General features: G+C 38.3%; 1 protein-coding gene across 7 annotated transcripts in view; it reads left to right on the top strand.

Moving 5' to 3' along the window:
* The first annotated feature begins 10,401 nt into the window (after positions 1-10,401).
* The window catches only part of RGS22 (regulator of G protein signaling 22), a 196,832-nt gene continuing 183,556 nt past the window's right edge, over positions 10,402-23,677 (top strand). For 6 of the 7 annotated variants that reach the window (XM_066379222.1, XM_066379220.1, XM_066379217.1 and 3 more), the window contains exons 1-3: positions 10,402-10,692; positions 11,249-11,277; positions 21,220-21,282. In XM_066379222.1, the coding sequence (XP_066235319.1) occupies positions 10,668-10,692; positions 11,249-11,277; positions 21,220-21,282 (117 nt within the window). In that variant the 5' untranslated portion in view covers positions 10,402-10,667. The remainder of the gene's footprint in view (positions 10,693-11,248; positions 11,278-21,219; positions 21,283-23,677) is intronic. The other variant, XM_066379221.1, reaches the window with a different exon arrangement.

Below are 23,677 nucleotides of genomic sequence, written 5' to 3'. Positions count from 1 at the left end.
AATAAAGTTCACACTAAATAACACTAAATATTCCACATGGGGGCACCAAAGACTTATTTATGGTGATTTTGGCTATCCTTCAGAAAAGTAAATTTAGTTTTTATGTATTTGACATTGATATACTGCGACAGTGCCAGATAGGGGAAATGTTCCTTGACTTAATTTTTAAAGTGTATATAGAATAAATTTTAGTAATAGTTATTACACAGAGTTGCTAATTAAAATATTTTAGCTGGCTTGCAAGAGTGCAGTTTTCGGGGATGACTTTTAACAGAACACCTTGTTGGCAACTGCGTCTGTGCCTTAGCCACCTGCGTTTGCTTGCCAGCGCTCTGCTCTCCTGGCTCCCTCAGCAGGGACTGTGGAGCCAGCGGAGTGGGGAGCAGCAGCATGTGGAGGTGAGTGCTGCTTATGAATGGTGGTAGCGCACCACCAGTTATTTCCCTCTGGCTTTCTCATTTCTGCACGAAGGTGGTGCTTGGTTTAGATCCTAATTACACCCTGACTAGATTCCACACTTGCCTTCTAACAGGTCTCTTTGCTTCTACTTTCTCCCCATCTGAATCTGTCCTAAACATCCATTACCAAGTTATTGGTACTAAAATGTGGCTCCAATTACATTGCTTCCTATTAGCAATGTAGCTGAATGTAGGACCTCCTAACGGTTCTAATTTTCTAGCAATCTCTCCCATCCTTCCACTTTGTGCACTTTGTTTTAGCCAAGCCAGACTCAGCTGTTTTCTACACCTCCTCTGTGCTTTCTCCCTCTTCCTCTCCTTCTCGCCATACTAACTCCCATCAAATCCAGCTAATCCTTAGTTTCTTTTCATTTTCTGATCTCTCCTACAAGAGGAAATTTTGACCTTCTTTGAATTTAGTGATTATTTATACCTTTCTGTGGTATTTCTGGCATACCTTATTTGTATTAAGTTCTTTATGTGTTTCCCACCATTAGCAAGTTATTTAAGAGCAGAATTGTTTTACTCGACTCCCTACCTCTCTTAGCAGAGTGTCTTGGGCTTGACAGACAAGGTGGCAAGTATTAACTGAATTGCCGAATTAATAGTGATGGTCATGATAGTACAATGAATCATAATATGAATGTGATGATATGATGAATGAGAATGAAGATGTATGTATGTATATGTGTATATATACACACGTTAGGTGTTCAGGGGCAGAGGATATTGCGATTTAAGGGTGAAATATACACTACTTTATGATTAAGTGATCTGTAACTACATGCTGAAAATAGTATGACAAATATTAATGTGCTAGGGTGGCAAAGATATATATATATATTTTTTTATTTTTATTTTTTTTCATTTTTCCGAAGCTGGAAACGGGAGGCAGTCAGACATACTCCCGCATGTGCCCGACCGGGATCCACCCGGCATGCCCACCAGGGGGCGATGCTCTGCTCCTCTGGGGCGTCACTCTCTTGCATCCAGAGCCATTCTAGCACCTGAGGCAGAGGCCACAAAGCCATCCTCAGCAGGCGGGCCATCCTAATGGAGCCTTGGCTGCGGGAGGGGAAGAGAGAAATAGAGAGAAAGGAGAGGGGGAGGGTGGAGAAGCAGATGGGCGCTTCTGTGTGCCCTGGCCGGGAATCGAACCCAGGACTCCTACACGCCAGGCCAACGCTCTACCGCTGAGCCAACCGGCCAGGGCCAAAGATATTTTTTGAGTTGATACTCAAGAGTGAAGTATGTATTTAAGATATGGTATTTCTATGACATTAAAGAAGAAAAGTAATTTTCTCTATTCCCCCCAGCTTTTTTGAGGTATAATTGATATACAGTGGTCTCTCATCTATCGCGGGGGTTAGGTTCCAGAGCCCCCTGCAATAGGGGAAAATCCACAAAGTAGCGACCTTATATTTATTTTATTATTTATATATATTTTAAGGCTTTATAAACTCTCCCACACTCATAAACTTTTCCCACACTTATTTTTCTTATTTTACCACAAAATAGTTAAAATAAACATATAAAAATACCTGTATACTGCAAAGTCCTGCAATATAGCAAAAAAAAAAAATGCAATACAAAATTAGATATATACAATTTAAAAATCCGTGATACAGTGAGACTGCGAAAAGTGAACTGCAATATGGTAAAGGATGACTGTAAAACATTGTGTTAAGTTTAAGATGTACAAAGGGTTTACTCAATATACTTATATATTGCAAAATGATTACCACCACAGAATTGGGTAACACCTCCATCCTATTGCATAATTATTGTTTTTGTGTGTGTGTATATGGTGAGAACTTTTAAAATCTACTCTCAGCAACTTTCAAAAATATAATACCATGAGGTACCTTAGATCCCCAGAATTTGTTAATTTTATAGTGAGATAATTTTATTTCTTGTATGTTGTTTTGCCTTTGGTAAATATTAATCGATTGAAGCTTATTTGGTTATCACCAGAAAAAAATGAATAATATAATTTATTTAAAGTAAATATTTACTGATGAAGTCAAGAGTAAAGAAATAAATTATGGCTGGGTGATCTTACTGAAGAACAAATCTGAGAGTGTCTCTTATTTGTTTAGAATCTTAATTGAATTGCTGAATTAATAGTTGGTTGTCATATGATATAAATGTTATCCAAATCTCAACTTTACTTTCAGGTAATACCATAGGGAACTTCAAATACAGTTTTTAGCTTGCGAGAGAGTTAAAATTGAGACACTGCCCCTTTCATGCTTCCTTTGCTCCAACCCTGCAACAACTTAGGAGTCTGTCAATGCTGCTTTCTTCCTCAGATTGTCATTCTCTCCCCCACTGCCTCCCGTCTACCTGCCGTGTGAAACTCTGCCTAGTGGTGGGGGGCTTGTCAGCTTCCCTCATCCCCAGGCTGCTTATGTCACTCTCCAGAGCCTCTTTGTGTCGTCACACTATTTATCAGAACTTTGGTTTTTTCCTCATTAGACAGTGACCTCTATCCTGTTTCTGTGTTCCCAGTACTTGCTCTAGTAACTAAGCACTGAACGGAAGTCCAGGGTTTGGTCAAAGTCTCCCCAGCCACCTCTTCTGTGACCAGTCGGGTCAGGTGTATGTGAGGTGCTGTGGGGGCACAGAGAGGGAGCTCTGTGTCAGCCTTAAAAATGAGCTGGTATCAAGATTGCTGACATAAAAGTTCTCTTATTCTCTTTACAAAGGAAATGTACAGTGCCGCCTCCCTCCTTATTACAGAGGATAATTTACATTCATTTTCAAATTACTTTGTAAGTGTCCTTGAATTATTTCTTGAGGAACATAAATATCCCAAGGGCAGGGGCTGTTCTTTCTCACTCCTCTAGTGCTCTAGTCTGCTTTATTCATTCAGAGACACAGTAAGTGTTGACTAAAAGGGCTGTGGGATCCTGAGACAGTGACCCCGGTTTAAAATATGTATAGATCTTTATTGTTGTTGGCTAATTTTTAATTTGGCCAAGATGAGAACTACATATCTTGCAGACATAATCTCATTAAGAGCAAAGCTATGAGGGTGGTACTATATTTTTTCCAGATAAGGCTTACAGGAGCTTTAAAATATTTTGGTACTACATTAGTGAATTTAGGGGTGGGATTGAAATGGTGGCTATTTGAATCAGTCTTGGCTTTCTGCCTGCTCATACTAACTGAGTAGTACCCTCTCCCACATCAATAAAGCTTTGGTTCTACTGCTCCCTACTTTGTTAGTCACTTGTGTGCTGGCTGGGGAGCTCCGTTGGATAGAGAGCTGTCCTGATACAGTAAGGTTGTGGGTTTGACCCCCAGTCAAGGCACACACAAAAATCAATCAATAAATGCATAAATAAGTGGAACAATAAATTGATGTTTCTCTTTCTTTCTAACATCAATCAATAAAAAAAGTCACTTGCTGTTGGTTTGGCTTCAGGTAAAGAGACAGGAAATTCAAACTGTTGCAACTCTTCTTGACCACTGATACCTGACTAGGGGATTAATTTAAGAGATCTAATGTTCTTTTATAACTTTTTAAAAAGTAATTTTTTAGAGCAGTTTTAAGTTTATAGCAAAATTAAGAGGAAGGTACAGAGATTTCCTGTATACCCCTGGTCCCCGCACATGCGTATCCACCCCCTTGTCAACATCCCACCAGAGTGGCCCATTTGTTGCGATCGATGACCCTACACTGACATGTCATAGTCACCCAAAGTCCATAGTTTACCTTAGGTTGTACTCGGTATTATACATGTTGGATAAATGTATAATGAGACGTATCTACTATTACAGTATGCTGAGTAGTGTCTCTGCCCTAAAAGTCCTCTGTGCTCTGCCTGTTCATTCCTCCCCTGCTCCATTCCTCACAACTTATCTTTTTACTGTCTCCTTAGTTTTGCATTCTCTAGGATGTCATATATATAGTTACAAATAATCATACGGTATGTAGCCTTTTATCATGTTAGTGTTTCACTTAGTAATATGCATTTTAGTTTTCTCTAGTCCTTTCATAGCTTGATAACTCATTTCAGTGCTGAATTATGTGCCACTGTCTGGATATACCACAGTCTGTCCATTCAGCTACTGAAGGACATCTTAATTGCTTCCTAGTTTTGGCAATTATGAATAAAGCTACTATAAACATTTATATGTAGGTTTTTATGTGGACATAAGTTTCAACTCTTTTGGGTAAAAAAGAAAAAAGCACAATTGTTGGGTTGTATGGTCAGAGTATGTTTAGCTTTGTAGGAAACCACAAAACTATCTTCCAAAGTGGCTGTAGCATTTGCATTCCCACCAGCAATGAATGAGAGTTTCTATTGCTCCACATTCTTGCCAGCATTTGGTGTTATCAATGTTCCAGATTTAGGTCATTTGAAAAGTCTGTAGTGGTATCTCTGGTTTTTTTTTTTATAGTTTCAATATCTTTATTTGTTCATATAATATAGTTAATTTAACACATTTATTGAGTGCTGTATCACATGCCACGATTTGTTTAGGTGCTAGGGCTACAAGAGAGACTAACACAGGTTGAAAAGTCCCCTAAGAGTGCAAATTTATTTTAAAAAAAAAGGAAAAGTGGGGGATGAGAGGAAGAAAAAAGAATGCATCCTCTACCTGAAAAAATTACGACACCCTAGAGCAATATTAGAGTTTTAAAACCTTAGCTAGAGAAAGTTAAAAATTGGATTATCTTATCAGTTTGTGCAAGAAACAGAGTAATGTAATGGAATATATTGTAAATTAGAATAAATCTAAAACAGCAGGTCCAGATGGTAGTTATCTAAGATAAGAAATTACCTAATGAATGTATTAAACTAATTATGTTTCTTCTTCAAAAAATTATGAACTGTTAAGCTAGGAAATAGAGAAAAATGCTGTTTTCTATTTAAATGTGATATGGATGTGTATAATTGTTATTCAATACAGATAGTAATGTTACAAAAAGGAATGATAATCAATTGTTATCAAAAAAGAATGAAAGTAATATATAAATTTTATAACTTGTATATCTGATCTTTTAGCTACAACTGCGGTTACTTTAGGGATTGGAGTGGGGGATGGTCTTGTCATTCTGACTTATGTATAAAAATTAAATAACTATATGTGGAAATAAATAAAGATACCCCAACTAAGAATAAGCAACTGCTATTCAGAGCTTGCTATAGCAAGGGAGTCCGTCAGCCACCGTCACTTGCATTTGGCAGAAACTCAAAGGTAGGCAAAAGATGGGGAACGCTGCATAGGGAAAAAGAAGAGGACTTCAGTGTGTGTTGTCCTGGGGTAGCTGGAAGCAGGCTAACTAGAATCTAGGAGACATCCTATGTTTTGGACAGCATATATAACTTTCTGTAGTTGGTCTGGAATTGGAAGTGGGGACAAAAGTAGATAATTACTGATCAAGTCTTAACCATTCTGGGCCTATTCTTGGGCCTGTAGTTTGGTTTCCAAGGCTGTCTGCTACAGAGGTTGAGTCACAATTCTACTGTCATATAGGGTCTGGCCATTGTCCATTTGTATTTAGACTTTTAGTTATATAAAATATCCAATTACCATAAAAAATTAAAATCACAATGATAAAAAGAATTTCAGCCTTTAGTGCTATTCCTAGAACTAGGCTGAAGTTGTACTCTATCACACCAAGCCCAAGGAAGAACTGGTACTTTTAAATGATTAAGCAGATACGATGCCTGCAATTTTGCTCTTAATTGTCAAGGAAACACACACACACACACACACACACACACACACACATGCTAGTATCTCCAGCAGTATTTGGGAGAATCATTAAATTCCTGCAGCCTCTTGCCCTAAGCAGGCTATGTAGAGTAGTCCTAATGCAAATTAACCTTTGCTATTCAGGTCAGTCTTTGTGACGTTTGCTTTTGGGCTCATATATGAAACCTGATCATTTTTTTTGTTTGTTTTTTTTTTTAATAATTTTTTTTTATTCATTTTAGAGAGGAGAGGGAGAGACAGAGAGAGAGAGAGAGAGAGAGAGCAGAGACAGAGAGAGAGAAGGGGAGGAGGAGCTAGAAGCATCAACTCCCATATGTGCCTTGACCAGGCAAGCCTAGGGTTCCGAACCGGCGACCTCAGCATTTCCAGGTCGACGCTTTATCCACTGCGCCACCACAGGTCAGGCGAAACCTGATCATTTTTATTTGTCTGCAGCCACTTAACATGATATCACTCTGTCTTGTTGCATGGTTACATTGGCCTCCAATTATATCACAGTTTTAGCTGTTTTGCAGGGAGACTAAGATGCTCTCCAGAGTTACTAAATTGAATTGCAGGTGTACTACAAAGTCATTATTTAAGTAAGATTACCTCAAACACATTTTTCAAATTTGCTAATAATATGACCAGTATCAAAAGAATAAACAAAAACTTAATTCCATTTATGTAACTGTATTTCCCTTTATAAACATTTGGTTTCAAACTGCATTGGTTTTCAGCAATGATACCAATTAGTTGCAGGGAAGGCTTTTTGGAAAAACTGGCTAGTTTGGGGGTCAGAATAACATTAGTTTTAAAAGTAAAATCTTGTCATCAGGGAAATGTAAATCAAGACCACAAAGAGATAACCACACCCAGTAGGAGAGCTATCATAAAAAAAAGTCAGATGACAAGTATTAGGGGAGGATGTGGTGAAATTAGAACCCTCTTCCACTGCTGGTAGTAATAATGTAAAATGGTCCAGCGAATTTGGGAAACTGTCTGGCAGTTCCTTAAAAAGTCAAACATAGAGTTGCTAAACTATTTAAATTATGTTTTGACCCAGCAATCCCACTCCTAGGTATATATTCAAGAGAAATGAAAACATATGTTCACAAAAACTTGTACATGAATCTTCATAGCAGCATGATTCATAATAGCCAAAAAGTAGAAACAACTCAAATGTTTATTAACTCATGAATGGACAAATCATGCTATATCCTTGTAATGGAATATTATTCAGCAGCCAAAATGAAAGAAGTACTGATTCATGCCACAATATGGATAAATCTTAAAGACATTGTTAAATTAAAGAAACCAGTCACAAAAGACTAACATATGGTATGATTCCATTTTTATGAAATATCCAGAATAGGCAAATATATAAAGACAGAAGGTAGATGAGTGGTTTCTGGGGAGGGCAGACTAGGAGATGATAGCTAAAGAGATTTCTCTGAGGCGATAAAAATGGTCTAAAATTGGTTCTGGTGATAGTTGCATATCTCAATATACTAAAAACCTTTGAATTGTACACTTTAAATAAATTAATTGTGCGGTGTCTGGATTACATCATAAATAACCCTAAAGCTGTTACAAAAACAAAATCACCAAAACATTAAAATAGCTTATAACTTATGCATTTGTGTTCAAATTACAGTCTTTGTAGTTCTTGTGTTACTTTAAAAACTCACAGATTATTTTTAGCGAGAAAGGCTGCATAACATGGTTGTTAAAGAGCAAAGGCTTTGGATCAGGCAGATCTGGATCAGCTTGTGGCTTTAACACTATCAAGCTGTTTGTCTTTGAGCAAAGTGTCAGTTTCCTAAATTGTTAAGAACAATGATAGCAATCTTTTAGGGTTTTTGTTAGAGGCCCATAGTAAGTGTGCAATGAGTGTTAGCCACACTTAATGTTAAAGCTATTGACTTCTCATTGGTAGGGTTATCTAAAATGGAGTAATTTCTGTGACCAGGGTACAGTGCAGAATGGCTGCCTGCAGCGGGGAGAAGATATTTCAATAAATATGTGCTGAGTGGGAGGCACTCAGTAGTGGGTGCTGGGGATGGGGGAGACATAAAGTAAAGTCTTCAATCCCCAGTTTACTGTCTGGTGCATGGCACTGAGAGTAGAGGGTGCACCTCCCTGTAAAGATTATTTTAATAATAATATGATTTTAAGATATGAATTTGTACAGGAGTGTACAGGAACAAGAGGAGAAGCCAATGAAAGTAAGTCATGGGAAGGGTACACCAGAGAAGGTGACACCCAGCTGAGTATTGAAGACATGAGAAAATTTAGCCTCATAAAGAAAGGCCAGAAGGGCTTCCTGGCAGCAGAATCAGCACGGAGAAATGCCTGAAACACCCACTTATATATCTACTCTCAAATGTATATCTCCCAAATTCCAGGCTCCTCTATCAATTGCAAACTCAAAATCTTCATTTGGATTGTCAATAGATTTATGAAAATCTCCCCCACAAGGTGGTCCACTTAGCTTTTCCTATCTCCAATGATGGCAACTCTGTCCTTTCTGATCATGCCCAAATCCTTGGAGTTCACTCAACTAGTGTCTTTGTTACATTCCCATATCCAATTTTTCAGGAAATCCTCTTGACTCTACCTTTACACTATATGCAGAATCTGAGTGCTTCGGAAACCCATTATGCTACCACCCTGGACTAGGTCACCATCAGCTCTTGCCTGCTTCTACTTGTGCTATTCTACATTCTCGAACAGCACCCGGAGTGATCCTTTTCAAATAAAAGTAAAATCATGAAACTTCCGCATTCAAATTCCCGTGGTTTACATTTCACTCAGGGGCCCACAAAACCCTTCATGATTTGTTTCCTCCACCTCCCCTTACCTTTCTGTTCTCATCTACTCTTCCCTTCACTTCATTTGTCTCTGATTTTATTTGGCCAAGGTAGTGGTTTATTTGTCTTTGCTTATATACTACTGAAAAGGCAGGCGATATGGTTCCTTACAATATGACTGCCCATTGTCTTACTCCTTGTCTAAGCATTCATATACCTGCAGCTCCTGGCTGGCCTTAGAGAGCACAGAGCACCCACACTGGAGAAGGCGAGTGTGGGGCCACTCAAGGTTTTAAGAAGGCCAGATTTACGTTTAGATAATTTTGCTTTCAGCATGGAGGATGGATTTAAGGGGAATTTCACTGGGAGCAAAGACTGGAAGGGGAACAACTTAGGAAGTTTTTACAACAGTTCAAATGGGAGCCTGTGCTAAGGCAGTGATAGTGGAGGTGGAGTGAAGATTCCAGATACCAGATTCCAGAAATACTTTAAGGTAAAATTAGCAGGATCTATGCTTTACTGAATATACAGATTTTGCTTTGAGTCACTTGGTACCACTTACTGAACATGGGGTTTTGGTATGAAGATGAAATTTGAAGATAAGGAACAGGGAAAATGTAGATTTCCTTTTGGACATTTGGATTTGGAAGCATACAAGGAAGAGCCACCATTGTGTAGCAAGCAGTTGGATTGAGGGTTCTTAGGCTGGGTGGTGAGAGGACTGCGCTGGACATTTGAGTTGACCATGTTTATTTTTCTAAAAATGTTTATATTTGTCTAATTACAAGAGTTTTTTTCTTTTTTCAAAATTTTCACTTAAACACTTTCATCATAAGTTTTTTTTCGGGACATATACTAGGAGCATCCTCAGTGTGTTTGTTCCCTTGTCAATGGCCTCCTGGGGTAATTCTTAGAGCTTAGGTATCTTGAAATGCAGCAGTCCTAACCAATTGGAGCAGAAATATGGAAAACACCTGGTTTCACATTTATCTCCTAGAGTAGTACATGAATATTCAACTTTTTTTTTAATATTCAACTTTTTTATACAAGCATTCATACAGTTGGGAATGAGCTCAAAAGATGTGTTTGAACTTCCTCCTTCATTATCAAGAAAATTCTTCAGCCCAACTGTTCCCTCCCTCCTTTTCTCAGGGCAGGCCGGTATGGCCCCCTGTCCCGCACCCTCTTGCTAGCGGGTCTTCTCTTGGGGGTCTAGGGGACATCAAATTTCCTGGACGGTGAGGCTGCCATCTTGTTTTGGGAGAAGAGGCCTGAGCAGTAGTCACTACAGTAACGAAGCGCGTGTCCGGGGCCCTCCGGGTTGGCCACGCGGGGTGTTATTGGGGCGCGTGGCCCCCCATCCCTTGGCTTCGGCGACCGCTCAGGCCGGGAGGAACACGGGGTGGGCGGCCCGCTTGTGTCCTTCCCGGTCCCGGTGCCTGGGGGTCCTGAAAGGCTCCTCACAGTCCTGGCCTCGGGCGCCGCGCCGGCATTGTCTCAGCTCCATGGCAACGCGGGCGAGGCCCGGGCCGCTCCGGTCGGCGCAGCCGGGGCGCACGCTGCGCCGCTCCGCCGCTCCGCCTCGGCGTCTGCTCCGCGAGAGACGGGCCCTGCGGAGCGCTGGGCCCGACCCGATGGAGCCCTGACGGCCTGCAGGGCCCCGGGCGAGCGCGACGGCGGCGGCATGCCGGAGAAGCGGGTCTCCGCCGGTAGGTGGGGCGGGCTGGCGGGCCCGCGGCTCGGGCACGGAGGGCACGGAGGACACAGCGTCCCGACCTGACGACGCTCCTGCCTGCCCGGGCATCCTCTTCTTACAAACATTCGGAAAAACGGCGCCCCTGCTTTCGTATTGCACTTTATTATAATCCCCTCGCCCCCTAACTCACCCCCACTCCTCACTGCGTCCCCCATTGACACCGCCTCTTAGGTACCATGTTATTTTAACTTGCCTACGTAATTCTCCGTTTTGCAGCTGGAAAAATGGAGATCCGCGTCTATTAAGGTTAACTCCAGGGTCACAGTGAATTAGTGACCAAGCTCCAGGGTCACAGTGAATTAGTGACCAAGCTGGAGGCCTTTTCTCCCCACTTCCACCTTGAATTCCAACTTAAAATTCAATCCATGTGCAGAAAATGAACAGTGGGCCAAAATTTTACTGACCTTGCCCGTGCATAATGCAGGGCTAGGTGCTGTCTCAAATTATTTAATTTACTTCCAAAGGAAATCAGATTTGAGTGAGATAATGTAATATTTTATCTGTTTCAGAGCCACCAACTATTACAGAAGCAGAATTTGTAAGTATAATTTAGAGGACTACTATTTTTTCCTCTGGCTTTTTAAAAAATAGCAAATCACAGATGTAGAAAAAAAGCTATATACTTTTCTCCCTCATTTTTGCCAATAGAAGCTTTGGCTTAGTTACAGTGGTGCTGAGTCAAGACCTTTATACAGCCTTTCACAGGTACATTTGTAAGAAGGGGCTGCTTGATTTTTATGGTGGGTGCTATTCACTGTTCAAGTTATTTTACATAAATGACCTCATTTAATTTCTCTAAACTCTTTAATGACATTTTATGAGAGATAGGTTTTATCTCCATGGTTTTATCATGATGTGGCTGTGCAGTTCTTGGTTGCAGTAAGTATTAATTGGTGGTGTTGATTGATAATAAGTGGTCAATTTATAGTTATAATTACTTTAAAATGTACTAAATGTTTTCACATCAAATTTCTGGAGAGTTGAGTAACAATAAGTACTTCATCAAGTACATATATACTGTATATATTGTCATTTAGGTGAGTGCTATATTAGGGTGGGTTGTATGCTAATTCTTACTGTGTATTTAAGGAATTTGTCCCAGGTTGAACAGCTAGATAGGTAGGAAAGTCTAATTCCTGCTACCATCTGAATTGGATTTTTGAGATCTCTAGCTACTTTTCTATATATTTGCTTATTTCCTCCAGCATTTATTTCTCTTATTTGCTTTTGGCTTTTTATTCAACAAACATGAGTGCCTTCTGTATTCACAGTGCAGTGAATGATGCTGAGGATATGTTTTGAGAAGTTCACAGTCTAGAAGGGGCTCTGAAAAGAAAGGGCTAAGGCTGTGTTTGGAGTACCTTCAACTTTGACCCTTCCAGACCTTTGGTCCACTGCTGAGAGAGAAAGACCAAGGTAGAGGCCCAAAGAGAATGTCAGCAACTCCTACATCTTCTCATTGCCCCGGTATAACTGCAATGGCAGATTTCTTTAAGCCGTTCCTGTTCCCTGAATTGTTATTCATTCTAGCAGGAGGTCAGCATTTCTGGAGCCAACTAATCTTTCCCATGCAACTTCAGCATAAACATTCTGAAGAGCCCTCAGCAACATTACACTTAATATTTGAGCATTCTGCTACTCTCCACAGGTCTTTGAAACTGCCTGGGAACTCGTAAGGGCTAGAAGCCTCTATTAGTCACTCCTCCTTTTCTTGGTTCCTTTGATAGCATTCTCTCCAGTTCTCCCATTTCTCATTTTTAAGTTGCCCTCTCTGGCTTCTCTTTTTCTTTGCCCACGGAAGTGTTGACCTTGTTCAGGATTCTGTTCTACAGGCTTTCTCTGAAGAAGCTTCACCTCTGCTATAGGTTCAGCTACCCTGTTTCACAGGGCTTCCAAATTTAAACGTTGGTCCAGACACCTCTTCTGTGCCAGAACTCTGTATCCATTGGGTAGTTGGGACCCTTTGTCATTTGGGTATCCCTACATTACCTCAACAGTCTAAACTGAACGTATCTCCCTCATTCCTTTTATCTTTCTGTTTTTCTTGTTTTGGCTAATAGTGCCACTGGCCATGTAGTCACCTAAGCCAGAAGCCCTTTTCATCACCCCCCCCCCCCCCAAATAGCCAAATCTTTTTCTTCATCCTCACAGCTACTGTGTTATTTCAGGCCCTGATTCCTGGGCCTGGACTTTGGCAGCACTCCTAACTGATATTACTGCGTCCAAAATTCCTTCTGCCAACTCCAATTTTTCTGTGCCTAAAGCATAAAGTGCAAACCCCTGTGCATCAGCTGTGCCGGAGGAGATTGCTTTGCTCTGTCTCACTTTAGATTTTCCTTCTCGCATCAGTCCTACTACCCTGGCTATCAGATTGCTATTAACTCTTTTAAAAAGTAGCAAGATTGCTCACATCTTTTATTAATCCTGCTATTTATTGAATGCTGATTAGATGCTAGTATGATATTTAACCTCAAAACTAACTCTATTAGGTGGTTATTATCACCCACATTTCACAGGAAGTTGAAGTCACAGAGCTTAACTTGGCCTGAGGTTACATATCTAGAAACTGGCACAGCCAGAATGTCAAAAGCCTTCCTTTATTATTCAAGCTTTTTTATAGCTTTTTAGCCTTCTTTAACCTTACCTCCCAATACTTTCTATGTGATAAAGACAATGTTCATACTGTTTTTGGTTTATAAAGTACTTCCACATGCTTCTGCTTCAGCCAAACTGCCCTGCTTGCCTCCTTGCCTCTGCTGTCAAGTTTCTTCTCGGTTGCCCTCCCCCATTATTTCACAATCTTGCACATTCTTCACTGCCCAGCTCATCTCCTCCATGAAACCTTTCCAACCTAAACTCATCCAGACTGCTTTTGAGCTCTGTGCAGCTTTCTGTTGAGCCTAGTTTGTGACCACGTCCTCAAATTCATAATGTCACCAAGCATTACCTGTAGATTAAATAATTCATATGTCTTGCACATATATTTTCCCCTCTGTTTTTCAAAAGTTTAAAAGTATATTTTCTCATTAATTTTCTTAGACAAAAACTGTGTAGATCTCTTGTTTCCTAAAATTCATTCTGCTCTTTTCCAGAATACATTTTAAACATATTGATCTCCAGAATAGACTACACTTTCCAGCTTCCTTTGCAGCTAAATGTGGTCATGTAACCAAATTCTAACTAGTGGAACGTAAGCATATATGTTGTGTGTCCTATTTATGGAAAGCCAATTTACAGAGATGAAATAACTGGCCCCTAGATCGCTCAGCTAGTAACTGGTCAAGCCAAAGTTGGAACCTGGGTTATTCTGACTCTAACACTCATAAAATTATAAAGGGAGAGAGTGTGCCATTTTTCTTTTCTCCTGCTGATTGGAAACTTACTATAAAACTACAGTAATCAAAACAGTGTGTGGTACTGACATAAAGATAGACATTTAGACCACTGGAATAGAATAGAGTTCAGAAATAAATCTTCTTATATAAAATCAAATAATTTCAACAAGAGTACCAAGCCCATTCAGTGTAGAAAGAACACTCATTTCAACAAAATGATGGTAGGAAAATTGTATATCCACATGCAAAAGAATGAAGTTGGACGCTTACCTTATACCATCTGAAAAATTAATTCAATTACTCCCACCATCCTAGTAGATGTGAAGTGTTATCTAATTATGGTTTTGATTTGTACTTCTCTTGTTGCTAGTGATGTCAAACATCTTTTCATGTGCTTATTGGTTATTTGTATATCTTCTTTGAAGAAAATTATATTTAAGTCCTTTGCCCTTTTAAAAATTTGGGTTTATGTTTCTCTTGCTGAGTTTTTAGAGTTCTTTATATATTCTGGATATTAACCCTTATCACATATGTGATTTGCAAAAATTTTCTCACCTTCTGTAGGTTGTCTTTTTACTTTCTTAAAGATTTTATTTATTGATTTAAGAGAGAGAATAGAAAGAGAGCAAGTGAGATTGTAGTTGCTTCACTTCAGCTGTTCATTGATTGCTTCTCATATGTGCTTTGACAAGGCAAGCCCAGGGTTTTGAACTGGCAACCTCAGTGTTCCAGGTCAACGCTCTACCCACTGTGCCATCATAGGCCAGGTTCTTTTTACCTTTTTAATAGGGTCATTTGATGCACAAAAATTTTTAATTTTCTTGAAATCGAATTTATTTTTTCTTTTGTTGTTCATGCTTTTGATGTCATATCTAAGAATCCATTGCCAGCTCCAAGATCATGAAGATTTATTCTTATGTTTTGCTCTAAATGTTTTATAGTTTTAGCTCTTACATAGGTCTGTGATCCATTTTGAATTAATTTTTCAGATGGTATAAGGTAAGCGTCCAACTTCATTCTTTTGCATGTGGATATACAATTTTCCTACCATCATTTTGTTGAAATGAATGTTCTTTCTACACTGAATGGGCTTGGTACTCTTGTTGAAATCATTTGATTTTATATAAGAAGATTTATTTCTGAACTCTATTCTATTCCAGTGGTCTAAATGTCTATCTTTATGTCAGTACCACACACTGTTTTGATTACTGTAGTTTTATAGTAAGTTTTGAAATCAGAATAAGTAAGTCTTCAGTTATTTTTCAAGATTGTTTTGGGTATTCAAGGTCCCTTGGGATTCCATATGAAGTTTAGGGTGTTTTTTTTCTATTTCTACAAAAATAAAATGGAGTTTTGATGGAGATTGTAATATACTATAGATTAATTACTTTGGGTGGTTTTGTCATTTTAACAATGTTGTCTTCCATAAAAAAGAAGGAAATTTTACCTTTTGCAGCAGTAAAAGGGCCTGGAGATTATTATGCTAAGTGAAATAAGCCAGACAGAGAAAGACAAATACTATATGATCTCACTTATGTGTGTAATCTAATGAAAATAATGAACTGAGGAATAAAATTAAAACAGAGGAATGGTCACAGGGAACAGATGGTCAGCTTTCAGAGAAAAGGGAGAAGAGGGGCCTGGATCAAAGAAGGTGAAGGGATTAGACAAGAAATATACACACATAGCCCTGGCAGTTGGCTCAGTGATAGGGCATCTGCCTGGCATGTGGAAGTCCTGGGTTCGATTACCAGCCAGGGAACACAGGAGAAGCACCCATCTGCTTCTCCCCCCAACCCCCTCTCCTTTCTCTCTCTCTCTTTTCCCCTCCCACAACTAAGGCTCCATTGGAGCAGAGTTGGCCTGGGCAAAGAAACGTATACACATAATACATAGATACAGACAACAGAGTGGCAATAGCCAGAGGGAAAGGAGGGATAGGGGAGTGGAAAGAAACTTTGCTTGGGGTGGACAGGGGGTATGATGCAAGATGTAGATGGTGTTATATTGAGTTGTGCACTTGAAAAATGTATAGTTTGGTGAACTGTGTCAAACCAATAAATTAAAAATATATATATTGTCTTTCAATCCATGAACATGGTATGTCTTTCTGTTTACTTATGTATTCTCTAATTTCTTTCAGCAATATTGTATAGTTTTTAATATAAAAGTCTGCTTCCTTGATTAAGTAATTCTTTTTAATTCTATTGTAAATGGAATAATTTTCTTTTTGAATGTACATAACTTTTTTTAGTAAGTGATTAAAAACTGATGTTTATTATTATTTATGTCTTATTATTTTTCATTTCATGAGCACAGTTCTAAACAAAATGTAAATCTCTCTTTGTCTTGTAGTTAATTGTGTGCATGGCTCTTCTGTTGCTACAGACTCTTAAATTCCCGGATGAAAAAGGCTAGGACTTATTAGGTGATCCCTGGAAAGGCACAGTTGTTTGCTTTTATATGCTGTTGCGATTGAAGGAAACTAAACCATGCATGAGACAAGGACTTTAATTATTGCTAATATTTTAAATCTACACAAAGTTGCTACTGTGACTTCTGCAGTTACCTTCTTAGAACTATATATAAATACATAATTTTTTAATATCAGATGTTATGCTTCAAATGACTTTATGCAATTCCTAATCAAGATTTTTTTAAAATGGTAATCTTTTAAAATTCTTGAATAGTCTCTATTGGTGAGAAACTATATCACCCAATAGGTATTAAAATTTTTTAGACTATTTTTACAACCATTCAAACTTCTAAAAGTTAAAAATTAAAATTTAAAAGTTTTTTTTTCATGACAAATATATTAAAATTTCTTAGGGTAATCAAATAGAATTAGAAATCAATAAAATGTTTTATATCAGATATTTCAAAGTAATGAGGAAACTCTTATCACAGTATATACATACATTTTTTGAGTAATGATCTTGTAACTAGTGGATACTACAACGATTCATCAGTTGGCAGCAGACAGAAATATATGACATATGTGACTGCAATGATTTGGGGCCACCATCTGTAGGCTTCCAGGACCTCCCCTCCCCCTTTCCTCCAAGCTGTCAGCACCTTTGGTTGTGTACTGTCTTCTTGGACACCTCAGATGGAAACTCCTCCAGCACTTTCATGGGGCATTGGTATGTTCTGCAACTAGCCAGTAAATCCATGTCCAGGGGCTTGAGCAACTCCCTGGCTATGCTCAGTGTCTGACAGAAGAGCACTGGGTGTGGGATGTGGCTCATAAATCACTGTCTCTAAAAGAAGAGCTGGATCTGAGGAGTTGCTCACAACTAGAGATCACCATCCTGAGAGCCCAGCATGTGCTGTGCTTGGTTGCCTTGAGCGCTAAAGAGGTCCACTTTTTCTTGATCCATTGAGTTCCATTGTCTGCACACCACTGTGTGTCACTGTACACCGGGTGAGAAGCTCTAGTCTAGTAATTGGTTTCTTAGGAAGGAGGAAAGAAAGAATTTTTAATATATTTTAGGAAGAAGTAAAAATAGATATAATTTTGGAAATATGGTCTAAACTATGCCCTGATTGGTGATAGCATTCCCAATCTAAAATGTTACAGTTTAGAATTCTACATTGGAAATAAAATGAATGGCTTTGGTTTAATGTGTGAATAACATGAAAGGAAGTTGAAAACTTGGGTTATTTTTCTACTTTTGCCATTAGCTAGCTGTGATCATCTTTACTTGTTTTGCTTTCATAGAATTTGAAGTTATTTTGAAATGCGTTTCAGATGACATTTTCCCTGTTTGCTGATTCCTCCTACTAGATAATATCTTTCCATCCTTTGGGAGAAATTGGTTTATATTATGCTTTTCTTATGACATTTATTTTGTATTTTTTCTAGGACTATGGTTTTTGTATTATTTATCTTATTTCCTTTCTTATTTATATGGTATTTTTAAAATATCTTTCTTCTTTTACAGTTGTGAAGTAATTGACACTTATCTGGTTTGAAGGTTCAGCAAAATAATTTTTTAAGCAAAAACATTTTTTACTTACCATAATTGGTAAGCACATAAACTATTTTGCTTAACCCTTTTCCAGGAAGATTTGAGAAGTTTGGACTAAAAACGGAAAAGCTGACTTCACTTTCACAGATGGCACACCTGTAATACATGAAAAAACAAGTTTCAAGAGTGTACTCAATTCCGAAGAACTGTTTCTACCTTCCATTGCATCATTGAGCAGAAAATCTGGGTTGCAAATTTTGCAGTCAGGTTCATGGAATGGTGTAATTGAGGAATTGGTTGTAACTTTTTCCAATTCTACCATTAACTATCATCAGTATATTGGTTATTTGAAAGATATTAAAACCCAAATATGGAGACTTAGTTCATTTTGTCTCCATGTGACTGGATTGTGGAAACTTACTGAGAATAGTTAAGTTGCTTTTTCAGATTAAGGCATTAAATTTTTTTTTAAATGGTTTGAGAATAATGGCTCTATCAGGTCCTCGTTGCTTCACAAACCCATTTGTTACTAATGTGACCCAATACTTGATCACATTAAACGAGTAGACACTGCAGTGGGAAAATATGCTCATTTATTTAGCAGAGTGCAGGCCTTTCCATTGAAGTGCCACCAGCGAATTGAGCAGATGGCACTTGTCGACTGCACTTATTTCCATGGCAACCTGCCCTGACAGCAGCAGAAGCGCTGATGTTGAATATTGTTAGAAATTAAGATACGGCCCTGGCCGGTTGGCTCAGCGGTAGAGCGTCGGCCTGGTGTGCGGGGGACCCGGGTTCAATTCCCGGCCAGGGCACATAGGAGAAGCGCCCATCTGCTTCTCCACCCCCTCCCCCTCCTTCCTCTCTGTCTCTCTCTTCCCCTCCCGCAGCCAAGGTTCCATTGGAGCAAAGATGGCCCGGGCGCTGGGGATGGCTCCTTGGCCTCTGCCCCAGGCGCTAGAGTGGCTCTGGTCGCGGCAAAGCGATGCCCCGGAGGGGCAGAGCATCGCCCCCTGGTGGGCAGAGCTTCGCCCCTGGTGGGCGTGCCGGGTGGATCCCGGTCGGGCGCATGCGGGAGTCTGTCTGACTGTCTCTCCCCGTTTCCAGCTTCAGAAAAATACAAAAAAAAAAAAAAAGAAAGAAAGAAATTAAGATACAGTTTCATTAAAAAAAAATACAGATTTTGATGTATCTGAATAATACTTTACGTTTCCTTGGTTGTGAGTGCAAACCTGAGGATGGGACTGAATGCCAAGGAAATGCTCCAACAATGTGGTTTCGTTTCAGGGGCCCTGCGGGAGCTAAAAGCAAACTGCTGACCAGGGGCTTAGGGCGGTGCTTCTGCAGGGTCTGTGGAGGGGGCCACTGAGACGCTCATCAGTCCATGTGGAGATGAGTTCAGAATTTGAAGGGAAACATTTAGAAACTTTCTGGTGATTTGACAGAGTGTGTTCATATCTATTGAATTTTTAAAAATGGGCTTATGTTATATATTTTTTTATTTCATTTTCTAATATTTGACAAAAGTTATCTGAAATAGATTAGGGATAAAACAAAACAGGTACTTCATCACAGATAGTTTGGGAAGTGTTGAGTTAGAGTCTCTAAGAAGTATGAACCATCTGGAAATGGATATATGAATCTGAGGATTATCAAGAAATATTTGGCAATGTGGCCGACCAAATTCTAGGCAGTAATTACGTCTGCCTGACTCTATGAAATATACATTCTGTTTTATAGCTAAAAGTTAAAAATACCTATTAAAAAAAACTAACAAGGGACTGTACTCCACTACTGTTATAAATAAGAATAGTCATCCTTCCCATCCGCAGATTTTTGATCATGAGCCCAGGAGTGCAAAATTTGGCCACCCTATTGTAGTACATTGCTTTCTACCTAAGAGATCTAAAAATATTTATTGACTTCAATTGATTTCTCCTAAGAGTTACCAAAATCTACATAGTTCACTAAAGTCCAGAAAATTAAAGTAACTTGGAAAGGTAAAAGTTGAAAGTTTATTAGTCTTGTACTAATGTTATCTGCCTTGTTCTACTTTACTAGGTCTTTGCCAATCAGAACTTTGAAAATATATTACTAAGGTGCTGCTATGAAAGTGGTAGATTTATGAGATACTAGGTTTGTTGTTAGTTTAATCAGTTCAGATTTTTAGTAAGTTCCTTGGTATAAATCCTGTAAGTGATTGTAACTCTATCTTGATAGTACAATTTCTTTAAAAATTATCCTGGAAATCTATTTTTCAAAGTAGATGTTAATATATCATAGTATCTTCCTTATATTTTTACACTACACTTCAACACATTTTTTAAAAATTGGCCAGTATAAAAAGAAAATAATCAGCCATATGGAAATAATAGCATTGTGCCATATTGTCAACTTTCATGTTAGATTTGTAGAATTGAAATATAATTATGAATAACAAAATAAACACATGTACTATACAACAGAGTGTGCCATGTTGTGCTTTTGACACAATGGAAACAATTACTAATAAAATAAGGTGTTTAATTTGGAAGAGAAAATTTGCCCTTGGCAGTGGCTTTCCAATTTTGCCAACTTTAAAAGTGACTGTGTTGGGGATGAAATAGTTATGGAAAAAAATGTATACAGTCTTTTTCTTTGAGCACATGCACTGAGTGTCTTTATGCAAAAGTTAAGCAGGACCCAGATTACTCAATCTGTTCTTTCTGAGGGGGAAGCAGTAGAATACTTTCTTCACTTGGTTTATCACTTCCAATAAGCAATTTAAGAAGTTTACATTCTGAATTTCATCTTAACCCCAATCCCTGGTTCTGTCTTTATTGATCTGCCTTTATTTTTATTAAATATATATTTTAATAAGTCTAGGAAATTTACCATGTGCAGTATTTTGTATTTGTTTATGTTCCATTTAAGTATGTTATATTTCTCACATGTTTTATTTTCTAGATAAGTACAGAGGCAGATCTTTTATGGCTTTGCTCCACTCTATTTTCCAATTTCTTTCTTCCAGAGATTGTAGCACTATGTTCTGCTCATAGTGAGGATTTAGTGTTGACTAAAAAAGATTTGAAGACCTACATATAATCTGTTGATAGCAGAATTAGAGAATAATACTGGCATGTTTTAAAACATCTTAGTATAAGCATAATATTGTATTTTTATGTTTTTTTGCAGGAAGATTCTTTGGCAACAGATAATTTCCTTGTGGACTACTTTAATGAATTTCTAAGCCTTCCAGTGAGTGTATTATTATGTTCTATTGAATATATTAACAAAGCAAAATATTGTAATCACTGGGTTATCTTGTAAAACAAAGTTATCAAGGATAATATTTTAAAAAATAATTAAATCATTTATGTTCTATTGAATATATTAACAAAGCAAAATATTGTAATCACTGGGTTATCTTGTAAAACAAAGTTATCAAGGATAATATTTTTAAAAATAATTAAATCATTTAGGTAAGATTTGTATCTTTTTATGGAGTTAATAATTGGGATTTAAATCATATTGAGGAATTATTTTCATTGAAGAAAGCTGCAGTTTCTCTACCTTCAAAAGAGTTCTGTACAAAACCAGATACAGTTATATTTGGCGCCATTTTAAGTTTTGAACAGAGATGGTAAGGATAGAATATAAAAAAATTTAAGAAACTAAATTTCTTGTCTCTAGGCAATTATTGTCATCCTCTTGCACACATATTTGTTTGTTGTGTGAAATTTTCTTCCCAGGAGAATGTGTTCTTTCACCTTCATTTGGTGTAGCTAGGTCTCTGGCCCAGTACAGGGTTTAGTCCAAGACACCAAGCGACCCTCTCCCTTTCCAGCAACAGGCCTGAACAATGTGACAGGAGACCTCAGGGATGCTTGGTTGGTCTGACTCGTCGACTTTCATTGTCCAATTGTGTAATAGAAGAAATCCAAGAGTGTCACCAAATTGTCTGAATTTTGCGCTTCCAGAGTATGTAGTCTTTCCTCTAGGCTCTGCATTCTCTATTTTTCCTCCAAAAAATATTTTTGTAAAAATTAAAAAGAAAAATCTCTGTTGGGTCTGATTTCAGTTTCTCAAAATTTACATTGCATTGTCTCAGGATTTGTGATTGTCTTGACTTTCACTGGCTTTAGAAGATAAATTCCCTTGCCTAACTTTTTTTTAAAAAAATCTGTTTTAAATTATAGAAATAATATAGCAATAGTATAGAAAATTTATCTAAAATGTGAGAAAAATTCAGCCATAGTCCTGCCATCTGGTTAGAATAGATGTTACCATTTTTTGCATGTTTTCTTTCAGGCTTTAAGTGAAATGACACAGTGTGATTTCTGTTGAACTCCATCAATGCAATCATGGTTTGCATCTCACCCCAGTTTGTCCCTTTCATATGTTCCACGTGGCCACCCAGGCTGCTTCTGCTTTTATTATATATTCTCTCTGTGGCTCTCTCTCTCGGCTCCTTTGCATCTACATTTGGTACCACATGGTCTTCCCATTAAATCCCATGTTTCATGCTGTAAGATGGGAGAAGGGGAAATGTCACAGGTTCCCAAAAAGAGTTTTGGGGTAAGGAGCGGAAGGAATGATGGAGTCTAAACCAAATATTAGTATGGTTTATTAGCACTTAGCTAAGAATTAGAAGCCAGTATGGCTTTACTGAGAATAAATATGCCAAACTCATTTCTCATTTTTGGTATAATTATGGGCAGGTATGTTAGGGAACCATAAATTTAATATATTATGATTTCAATAAATAATAAAATAAATTGAATCATGTTACCTCTAGTTCAAAACTCTGTTTAATGTCTTCTCATTACACTAATAATGAAATCCAAAATCCAATGTAATCTGGCTCTTGCCATCTCTTGATCTTTGTTTCCTACTTCTTTTCCCCTTGTCAGTTCTTTTCCAGACTAACTGGCCTTCTTTATGTTCTCAAACACGAATATGCCAAGTGTACATAGGGCCTTATAGCCTGGAATACTCTTCCCTGAGATATTTGTATCACTTTCTTTCTGATTTAAATCACTTCTGCTCAGAAGGTCTCCCTCCCAACCCTATCTGAAACAATACACCCAACACATGGTCCACTTATGCTGCCTTTTTTCCTTTTTGTCTCCAAAGCCCTAATTGTCTATGAAATTAGTTTTCAAATATTTGAATGGATTCACTAACCATAGACAGTAGGAGTTGACTCCTAATAGCCTCCAGATTGAAGTCCAAATTCCTAAGTATGGAATTCAAGACCCTTTGCAATTTGGCCTCAACTTAACTTTTCTAGCTTTAACTCTACTGCTCCTCCTCCTATACTCCTCCTGCCTGCACACTCTTTGCTGCCTCCCCTGTACCACCCTCACCCAGCTTAACCACATAGATTCTTCCTGTGCTCAGGTCTCCAGTGTAGTAGTCAGTAACAGGAATGAGATAGAAATGTGTTTGAGCAAAACTCTTCCACAGATTACCTTGTGATCTTAGACATATTTCTTAATTATTTTTTGATTTTTTTCTCTATGAAAACAATATAACTATCTTATATTTTGTTATGAAATTAATATATATGAAGTACCTGGCCCAGAATTAGTGCTTCACTTTCCTTTTTGTTCAGTAACTAGGTCATCTCATCTTCCGTTGCTGAAACATG

Source organism: Saccopteryx leptura, chromosome 3 (genome assembly GCF_036850995.1).
Source record: "Saccopteryx leptura isolate mSacLep1 chromosome 3, mSacLep1_pri_phased_curated, whole genome shotgun sequence".
Taxonomy (NCBI): Eukaryota; Metazoa; Chordata; class Mammalia; order Chiroptera; family Emballonuridae; genus Saccopteryx; species Saccopteryx leptura.
This window is presented reverse-complemented; position numbering and strand designations above follow the sequence as displayed.